Here is a 10,710-nt window from a genome sequence, read left to right as displayed (position 1 = left end):
CCCCTTGGAGGTTCCTACTTGGTGGCTCAAACCTTAATTCTCATTGGATTATTCAACGTTAGCCAATTTAGCCATGACATTCAGTTTTAATCTACGCTCATTGAAATGAAAGTATAGTACAGCACACACACACACACACTCACTTACACAGACAGGTATTGATCTCTCAGATGGCCCAAAAAAGTATGTGACCATCATTTTGGGGGAGATACTGTATCTCTTTTCAGAGGTTCTGGAATGTCTTCAACTCCAATACAGCAGGGGGCAGTGTAGGGCAGGCTAGTAGACCCCAAATCACCAGAGTTCCGCAAGATGTAAACAACATAATGATTTGTAAACAATAACGTCGCCCGCGGATCTGTAAACCAGCTAGCTTGATCATGTTATTTTTTTTTTCTATTTGAAGATTAGTAGCTATGGTTCAGAAGGTGGGAGGTCGTGAATAAGTTGATATGGTTAGTTAGTAAGCGCGTTGTATGGGTGAACGATATTTTGTCATGAGAAATCTGACAGCTCTAGCTAACGTTTGCTAACGTCGTTATCTAGCTAACTAGCTAGTAGGCGCTAGTCATTTTCTAGCAAGTACTTACTAGCTACAGCTATAATGTAGCTACTGTGCAACCAAGTTATCTAAGCAAACAAGTTAATATCACTGAAGTCACTAGAAGGTAAGGTGGAACAAGACTTAGCAAGCCGCACACAACTAGATAGGTAGCTAGCTGGTAGCTGTTAAAGGGGCAATCTACGTTTCAAACAACAACAAAGCAGGACCCCGCCATTCAGAGATTGAGTGTTTAATGTTCACATGTACAGGGTTGCAGGTGTGATGGCAGAGTACAGTGAAAATCTTAGGCTCAGAGCTCCAACATGCAGGACTTAGTGAAATAAAATAATGAAAATGGTAATAAAAAACAACAACAGTATTAATAGAAATAGTACTATATACATCATGACTGTAGCAGTGATGAATAAATAAATATCCATATGGGTGGAGGCAGACTAAAGACTGTTGATGGGTGGGGGGGGGGGGATGACCATAGGGGGAGCAGCATGACCATTGAGGGGGTGTGTGGACCAAGTGAAATAAAAATCATCAAAATTATAATCAATAAAAAAAATCTATAATATACATATTAACAACTTCGGCAGTGATACATGTTGTTGGGGTGGGGGCAGAGTAAAAGTATGTTGGGGGGGTGGGTAGCTGACGAGTGGTGGCTAGAAACTATTTGCCAGTCTTCCAGTTTTTGCCATGATGCTCCTGTACTGCCCGTGTCTGAGTGATTGAAGCGGGGAGAACAGGGCATGGCTTGGGTGGCTGGGGTCCCTGATGATCTTCTTGGCCTTCCTGCGACACCTGCCGTTGATTTGGGACGCAGCTGGAGGATGGTAGCCTGGGTACCAGAGAGCCCTATATCTGCCCAAAATCTGTCCACTTAAGCAAATCCTTAATTATTAAGCAGGTGTGGAGTTTCTGAATGGGTGGGAAATGAGAGAGTGTAGAATTTAGTCAAGATAAATATGAATTGCTATTTTGATACATGAGGCTTGTTTAATCTAAAATAAGTTTTGTAATGATTAGGTTGTTACGAGTGTACTGATAAAAGTGTGACGCACTTCTCTGTTGAAATTCGAGACGGACTATGCATATTAATGAGGCTAGCATAGCATCTCACTCTCCATTGAATACAGGGGGTTGATGTCAACACCCCTCATCGAATATATAAAACAATTATTCAAATAACAAGATGTATCCACCAATCCAAAGAGAGGAATAGGCGGGAGTTGACAGCCCACCATTCCACTCTGTGGACAACGAATCCCATTGTTAGGGTGGAGACAAGCATCTCGTCATTATATCCATATCTCTGGCTATATTCCACTCCTTTTACTCTGTGTCATATGCCAAAGAAAAAAAAGTGCTAGTGTTGCAGACTGGTACCCAGACTAGGAGGATGGGGCTGGAGAAATGTAACCTCTCTCGAATTCATAGACCAAGCTATGGATGCATGGACTGACCATCTATGAGACAAAAACAATAGTTTAAACCATGTTTTCTGTTTTGAGTCTACACAGTGTTTATTTACAAACAATGGAGTAAAAAAGCGTATAATTTGGATTGCGATGGGGTATGACAGTTGAACTTAGCTCAGGAGGCATTTATAAGTTACATTCTTCAAGAATCAATGGGTATATATCACTAATTTAACAGTCCGAAATAGATGTAGCAATCACAGATTGCCTCTTTAACGCCCCTCACACCTCTCTGATTCAGAGGTGTTGGGTTAAATGCGGAAGACACATTCAGTTGAATGCATTCAGTTGTGCAACTGACTAGGTATCCCCTTTCCTCTTTCCGTAACGCATTAGCCATTGCTCCGCTTCACAAAGTTTTTTTGTCCTTTGGTTGTGTTGTAGCTATACCTGTTCTTGTTTAGCCCTGGCTATGTGATCTCTCTGTTATTCACTGTTCGTTAGCTAGAGCTAATAGGGTTAGGGTTATTGTTATATTACAGTGAACAGCAATATAGGTGATCATAAATGGGCCAGGAGTAAAAGTAAGCTTTCATAGCTTTACACAAATTGTTTGGGAAAATAGAAGTGCTATTACTCACTGCCTTTCACTCTTTTAGTGCCCATTGCGTTCTCCCTCCCTTGACAGATTTACCTGTGAACCCCCCCCCACTGTGTGCTCGCTCCATGGCTGGCCTGGGCCGCGGCCGAGGTCGTGGCAAGGGGTACATGAGCTTCAGTATCGAGGCAGTTGGTATTGGGAAAGGGGAGAACCTGCCCCCTTCAATTCTCCAGCCTACACCTCTGTTCCCTGTGAGTAAGGGGTGATGTGACTGACCCTATAGCTGTCTCTCTTCATTTTGGATTCACCTCATTGTTGTCAAATATTTGTTTTATTTAGAGGCTATTCTCTTTGTCTAAGCAACATCCAGGGCTGACACAATATGTGTAATGTTTTTTGTGCACATGTAGCCCATGGAACACAAGCCTGTCCCCTTGGTGATGGGAGAGGAAGCAGAGTACATGTTGGCACTGAAGCAGGAGTTCAGGGGAGCCATGAAGATCCTACCATTTTATGTCCGTCCAGCCGTCTCCAAGAAAGGTACCTAAGCCTGGGAAGACACGCTTCTGTGTGTTAGCGATTAAAATAGTAATTACAGACATACAAACCTAGCACAAATTAGACAGTCAATGTCTTGTCACTGTCAGCAGCTCCCAATGGTGTTATTTTATTAAAATTAAACAAGGTGATACCAGGTTTAGTTGACATGACCTAAATCAGGGGTTGAAATATTGTTCAATTATTCAATCAAGCATTTAATTATGCTTCGATAAGAACATTTGGGAGCAGCAAACAATGAGCAGACATCCAATCAAATCCAGTTTTATTTGTCACATGCCGAATACAACAGGTGTAGACCTTAACGTGAAATGCTTACTTACAAGCCCTTAACCAACAATGCAGTTCAAGAAATAGAGTTAAGAAAATATTAGCTAAATAAACTAAAGTAAAAAATACAATAAAAAGTAACACTAAGATTACATAATAATAACGAGGCTATATACAGGGGGTACCGGTACCGAGTCAATGTGCAGGGATACAGGTTAGTCGAGGTAATTTGTACATGTAGGAAGGGGTAAAGTGACTATGCATAGATAATAAACAGTGAGTAGCAGCAGCAGTGTAAAAACAAAAGGGGGGGGGGGGGGGGGGTCAATGTAAATAGTCCATGTGGCCATTTGAGTAATTGTTCAGCAGTCTTATGGCTTGGGGGTAGAAGCTGTTAAGGAGCCTTTTGGACCTAGACTTGGTGCTCCGGTACCGCTTGCCGTGCAGTAGCAGAGAGAACAGTCTACACCACATCAGTCACTGGCTTCATCAATAAGTGCATCGATGATGTCATCCCCACAGTGACCATACGTACATACCCCAACCAGAAGCCATGGATTACAGGAAACATCCGCACTGAGCTAAAGGGTAGAGCTGCCGCTTTCAAGGAACGGGACTCTAACCCGGACGCTTATAAGAAATCCCGCTATGACCTCCGACGAACCATCAAACAGGCAAAGAGTCAATACAGGTCTAAGATTGAATCATACTACACTGGCTCTGACGCTCGTCGGATGTGGCAGGGCTTGAAAACTATTACAGACTACAAAGGGAAGCACAGCCGCGAGCTGCCCAGTGACACAAGCCTACCAGACGAGCTAAACCACTTCTATGCTCGCTTCGAGGCAAGCAACACTGAAGCATGCATGAGAGCACCAGCTGTTCCGGATGACTATGTGATCACGCTCTCCGTAGCCGATGTGAGTAAGACTTTTAAGCAGGTCAACATTCACAAGGCCGCAGGGCCAGACGGATTACCAGGACGTGTACTCCGAGCATGTGCTGACCAACTGGCAAGTGTCTTCACTGACATTTTCAACATGTCCCTGACTGAGTCTGTAATACCAACATGTTTCAAGCAGACCACCATAGTCCCCGTGCCCAAGAACTCTAAGATAACCTGCCTAAATGACTACCGACCCGTAGCACTGACGTCTGTAGCCATGAAGTGCTTTGAAAGACTGGTCATGGCTCACATCAACAGCATAATCCCAGAAACCCTAGACCCACTCCAATTTGCATACCGCCCCAACAGATCCACAGATGATGCAATCTCTATCGCACTCCACACTGCCCTTTCCCACCTGGACAAGAGGAACACCTACGTGAGAATGCTATTCATTGACTACAGCTCAGCATTCAACACCATAGTGCCCTCTAAGCTCATCACTAAGCTAAGGATCCTGGGACTAAACACCTCCCTCTGCAACTGGATCCTGGACTTCCTGACGGGCCGCCCCCAGGTGGTAAGGGTAGGTAACAACACATCTGCCACACTGATCCTCAACACGGGGGCCCCTCAGGGGTGCGTGCTCAGTCCCCTCCTGTACTCTCTGTTCACCCATGACTGCATGGCCAGGCACGACTCCAACACCATCATTAAGTTTGCCGACGACACAACAGTGGTAGGCCTGATCACCGACAACGATGAGACAGCCTATAGGGAGGAGGTCAGAGATCTGGCCGTGTGGTGCCAGGACAACAACCTCTCCCTCAACGTGACCAAGACAAAGGAGATGATTGTGGACTACAGGAAAAAAAAGAGGACTGAGCACGCCCCCATTCTCATCGACGGGGCTGTAGTGGAACAGGTTGAGAGCTTCAAGTTCCTTGGTGTCCACATCACCAACGAACTATCATGGTCCAAACACACCAAGACAGTCGTGAAGAGGGCACGACAAAGCCTATTCCCCCTCAGGAGACTAAAAAGATTTGGCATGGGTCCTCAGATCCTCAAAAAATTCTACAGCTGCACCATCGAGAGCATCCTGACTGGTTGCATCACCGCCTGGTATGGCAACTGCTTGGCCTCTGACCGCAAGGCACTACAGAGGGTAGTGCGTACGGCCCAGTACATCACTGGGGCAAAGCTCCCTGCCATTCAGGACCTCTATACCAGGCGGTGTCAGAGGAAGGCCCTCAAAATTGTCAAAGACTCCAGCCACCCTAGTCATAGACTGTTCTCTCTGCTACCGCACGGCAAGCGGTACCGGAGTGCCAAGTCTAGGTCCAAAAGACTTCTCAACAGCTTCTACCCCCAAGCCATAAGACTCCTGAACAGCTAATCATGGCTACCCGGACTATTTGCACTGCCCCCCCACCCCATCCTTTTTACGCTGCTGCTACTCTGTTAAGTATTTATGCATAGTCACTTTAACTCTACCCACATGTACATATTACCTCAACTACCTCAACTAGCCGGTGCCCCCGCACATTGACTCTGCAACGGTACCCCCCTGTATATATAGCCTCCCTACTGTCACTTTATTTTACTGTATATATAGCCTCCCTACTGTCACTTTATTTTACTTCTGCTCTTTTTTTCTCAACACTTTTTTTGTTGTTGTTTTATTCTTACTTTTTTTGTTTAAAATAAATGCACTGTTGGTTAAGGGCTGTAAGTAAGCATTTCACTGTAATGTCTGCACCTGTTGTATTCGGCGCATGTGACCAATAAAATTTGATTTGATTTGATTTGATTTGACTTGGGAGTCTTTGACCATTTTTTGGGCCTTCCTCTAACACCGCCATGATAATACACAGAGGCTTTATTTTCAAAGACATGTTTGTTATTGTACCATGTTTAAGAAATGAATGAGCTTCTTGTCTGACTTCCAGATGTGGAGCGGTATTCTGATAAATACCAGAACAGTGAGCCGTTAGACAACACCATTGAGTGGAATCCAGGTGGGTCAGCTGCATCATACCTCCAGTTCAAAAAATGTAACTGAAAGGAGATAGAAACTACGGAACACGTATCAGAAGGAGTGCATTGTATGATCTGATTACCAGCATAACACTGTTAAACAGAGATTAATAGAATCAATGATCTAATCCTGAAGCAGCATGAAATCACTCGCCACACCGTCCCAGAGATGTCAGCCACAATGGAGTGTGAACAGTCCTGATTGAAATTGTCAGTTGACCCAAAGTGTGTCAAATGGGAGAAATTGAGCTGTTGCTCACAATTAGGGTCTGCTGAATAGAGGCTGATTGGGAAAACAACATGAGGTTTTAGTCCCTCAGCTTTACCGGATGTGAACCAACATTCCATCATTTTGACAAGGTCATTGCTGTATAAAAACAGTATTGTATCACCTGTGTGTCTGCTGATTGATTTTGTTTGATTTGAATTTTGTTTTATAACGTCAGACTGGAAAAGGCTACCCAAAGAGCTTCGAATCCGTGTCAAGAAGCCCCTAAAAGAGAGTAAGTGGATGATACAGTGTTGTTTTATACCTCACATTGACTGACTGGACACTTCTGTGAGTTATACAGATTCACTATGAAAGCCCACCCACCATGTGATCACAGAAAGCTATTGTAATAATAAAAAAATAATAAAGAATCCATTCATTTTGCAGTTCTGTTTAGTTTGTTTCCTGCAGGACTTGTTGACATGTATGTTGCTGGCGAATGACCAGTCCCTTTCATAGCATATTGCTCCCACATGCTTTTTTCCGTCCTATTGGCTGGGCAGAGTGCCGAAGAGAGAGGTGTCTTCAGAAGAACACTGTGTCTGACTGCTTGTGTCTCTAGAGACATGAATGCATCAATTTGCCCTTCTGCTTTGAACAGAAGGATACGATAAAGTCACTGCTGGTTACTGACAATGACAATACTGCCTGACTTATACAGAAATGATCTGCCCTTTTCTATTACGGGCTAAATATAGCTTTTGGTTGAATGGCCTTTTAAATGAAAGGAGAGGAGGGGGAATAGATAGAGGGAGTTGGTTTTCCCTAATGATTGACTTTTGTCCCTTTTCCTCTGTTACAGACACCTCTCTTAGTGTGGAGACACCAGTGGACCCCAAACCCAGCAAAAAGACCCGGGTGGACAAAGAGGAGATCATCCATAAACTAGAGGTGGGAATAGTATGCACTCAGTCAGTACATCAGACACAAACTCCATAGTCTGCGTTCTATTGACCTTTTTACCGCATCTATAGGCATGTAACACTACTCAATCTCAGCACACTAGATGAAGGGAAATGTTTCTTGCTCTTAAACCTCAAACTTAATGTAAGCCTGGTGTATTATTTTACCATCAATGTTATTTTTCTTTTAGTTTCTTTTGTATTCATTTGTGTCATCTTTCAGACATTGGAGAAGAAAGAGGAGGAAGTGACCTCAGATGAAGAGGAAGGGGAGAAGAAGAAGCAGGCGGAAGAGCAGCAAGATGGGGAGGAGGAGTATGATGAAGAGGAGTTTGAAGAGGTAAGCATCTGTAGCCAATGTTAAATGGCTAGCTAGTAAGCGGTGTGTGCTTGTAGCGTTCAATCGGTGACGTCACCCACTCTGAGAACTGAAGTAGTTGTTTCCATTGCGCCGCAGTGACAGGTAACGATGCTTCATGGGTGACAGTTGTTGATGCGTTCAGATGGTCCCTGGTTCGAGCCCAGGTTAGGGCAAGGAGAGGGACGGCCGCAAAACTGTTACACATCCAAGCTCTTTCTTACTTTTTTCATCTGGTCCCATTCCCCCCACAACCTCAGTGAGAGAATATCACTTTGACTTGAATCCTTACTAGAGACAATTTTCCCCATACATTTTCCATTGACACCAATGCAGATTTAACAGAAAGTTAGCGTTGCAAACACATTTCACAAGGTCGAATGAGCTCATACGTAGCTATTTTTCCCTCTCTGAATGTGTCCCCTCAGGAGACAGACTATATCATGTCGTACTTTGACAATGGAGAGGAGTTCGGAGGGGACAGTGATGACAACATGGATGAGGCCATTTACTGATACTTTGAAAAACAACAATGACAGAGCATTGAGTATGCCTAGGACCCAAGAGTCCTGGGAAAATATATGTGATACTCCAGAACTGAGAGACACTCCAAAGCTGAGAGAATGTGCTGTTTTTCTTAGGTCCATTTTCTTGTATACATGACCTGAAATGATCTTAACTCGACACATGAATCTTCAAAATAACCCAGGATCCAGTCAGTTCCTGACTTAACAAGAATCTCAACAGAAGAAGCAGGTTGCACAGTTCAAACCTGCAATAGTTTTAAATGGCTCTTAAGTGTGGTGGTGTTATGGAGAGAGAAGTATGTCCTTCTTAAGCCAACATTTTCTCCTAACACCAACCTTTCCCCATCATAGAGTCTGCACAAGTATACTTTCTTAGAGGGTTTTTATCCATTTATAGAAATGCTAAAGAACTTTGAAGATATAAAATGAAGGTTTAAGACACCCATTTTAATGTTATGTTGTTGTTTTATGTAGTTTGTATGTAGTTTTAAAAAGTTATGTTTTGTAAAACTTTTATATCCATGTTATATCCCAATCTTCTCTGCTAAGTTTGTTATGAAAGAAGATTTTACTTAACTCGAAATTCTGAAACAATAAATGGCAGCTAATTTGTAAACCAGGCAGTTTTATTTTCTATGCTACACAAACCGTTTTGGTACTAGAAGCTGTACTAGTTCACCAGATGCTGCATGATAATGCTTATTTCACAACAATAGGTGGCGTAGTGCTGAAGGTTGAAGCAGCACTCACAAAGTTATCAGCAAAATGCCATGCTCAGTCAATACACATGTTTACATAACAACTGATCTTTTCTGACCTTGATTTTATATTTTCTGACCGCTATTTGCTGACCAGTAATCAAAGCTGACATATGATAATCAAAGCTTGTATAAGGACAGTGAGCACATTCTCTGTCCTGAGTTTCTATGTATATACTTATAGTACACAAAATATATACAGTACATTCCCCCACCCTGGTGTTCCAATAGATACAGTGGGGGGAAAAAGTATTTAGTCAGCCACCAATTGTGCAAGTTCTCCCACTTAAAAAGATGAGAGAGGCCTGTAATTTTCATCATAGGTACACGTCAACTATGACAGACAAATTGAGAAGAAAAAAAATCCACAAAATCACATTGTAGGATTTGTAATGAATTTATTTGCAAATTATGGTGGAAAATAAGTATTTGGTCACCTACAAACAAGCAAGATTTCTGGCTCTCACAGACCTGTAGCTTCTTCTTTAAGAGGCTCCTCTGTCCTCCACTCGTTACCTGTATTAATGGCACCTGTTTGAACTTGTTATCAGTATAAAAGACACCTGTCCACAACCTCAAACAGTCACACTCCAAACTCCACTATGGCCAAGACCAAAGAGCTGTCAAAGGACACCAGAAACAAAATTGTAGACCTGCACCAGGCTGGGAAGACTGAATCTGCAATAGGTAAGCAGCTTGGTTTGAAGAAATCAACTGTGGGAGCAATTATTAGGAAATGGAAGACATACAAGACCACTGATAATCTCCCTCGATCTGGGGCTCCACGCAAGATCTCACCCCGTGGGGTCAAAATGATCACAAGAATGGTGAGCAAAAATCCCAGAACCACACGGGGGGACCTAGTGAATGACCTGCAGAGAGCTGGGACCAAAGTAACAAAGCCTACCATCAGTAACACACTACGCCGCCAGGGACTCAAATCCTGCAGTGCCAGACGTGTCCCCCTGCTTAAGCCAGTACATGTCCAGGCCCGTCTGAAGTTTGCTAGAGTGCATTTGGATGATCCAGAAGAGGATTGGGAGAATGTCATATGGTCAGATGAAACCAAAATATAACTTTTTGGTAAAAACTCAACTCGTCGTGTTTGGAGGACAAAGAATGCTGAGTTGCATCCAAAGAACACCATACCTACTGTGAAGCATGGGGGTGGAAACATGCTTTGGGGCTGTTTTTCTGCAAAGGGACCAGGACGACTGATCCGTGTAAAGGAAAGAATGAATGGGGCCATGTATCGTGAGATTTTGAGTGAAAACCTCCTTCCATCAGCAAGGGCATTAAAGATGAAACGTGGCTGGGTCTTTCAGCATGACAATGATCCCAAACACACCGCCCGGGCAACGAAGGAGTGGCTTCGTAAAAAGCATTTCAAGGTCCTGGAGTGGCCTAGCCAGTCTCCAGATCTCAACCCCATAGAAAATCTTTGGAGGGAGTTGAAAGTCCGTGTTGCCCAGCGACAGCCCCAAAACATCACTGCTCTAGAGGAGATCTGCATGGAGGAATGGGCCAAAATACCAGCAACAGTGTGTGAAAACCTTGTGAAGACT

General features: G+C 43.5%; 1 protein-coding gene across 2 annotated transcripts; it reads left to right on the top strand.

Moving 5' to 3' along the window:
• Positions 1 to 276: 276 nt before the first annotated feature.
• On the top strand, positions 277 to 9,005 carry LOC311112894 (DNA-directed RNA polymerase III subunit RPC7-like). Of its 2 annotated transcripts, none has more exons than XM_084156036.1 (8): positions 277 to 455; positions 2,663 to 2,826; positions 2,986 to 3,115; positions 6,242 to 6,310; positions 6,776 to 6,832; positions 7,403 to 7,491; positions 7,726 to 7,842; positions 8,289 to 9,005. In XM_084156036.1, the coding sequence occupies exons 2-8, from the start codon at positions 2,701 to 2,703 to the stop codon at positions 8,373 to 8,375; spliced, it is 675 nt and encodes a 224-aa protein (XP_084012162.1). In that variant the 5' UTR covers positions 277 to 455; positions 2,663 to 2,700; the 3' UTR covers positions 8,376 to 9,005. The 2 variants fall into 2 exon arrangements, with proteins under 2 accessions (XP_084012162.1, XP_084012161.1); XM_084156035.1 differs by having other exon boundaries at positions 315 to 668.
• Positions 9,006 to 10,710: the final 1,705 nt, after the last annotated feature.

Source organism: Coregonus lavaretus (assembly GCF_964263955.1).
Source record: "Coregonus lavaretus genome assembly, chromosome: 3".
Lineage (NCBI taxonomy): Eukaryota > Metazoa > Chordata > Actinopteri > Salmoniformes > Salmonidae > Coregonus > Coregonus lavaretus.
This window is presented reverse-complemented; position numbering and strand designations above follow the sequence as displayed.

Coding starts and splice junctions, on each gene's coding strand:
- LOC311112894 (XM_084156036.1), top strand. CDS start 2,701: ATGGCTGGCCTGGGCCGCGGCCGAGGTCGTGGCAAGGGGTACATGAGC. Junction 3,116..6,241: donor TCCAGCCGTCTCCAAGAAAG/GTACCTAAGCCT, acceptor TCTGACTTCCAG/ATGTGGAGCGGTATTCTGAT. Junction 7,843..8,288: donor ATGAAGAGGAGTTTGAAGAG/GTAAGCATCTGT, acceptor GTGTCCCCTCAG/GAGACAGACTATATCATGTC.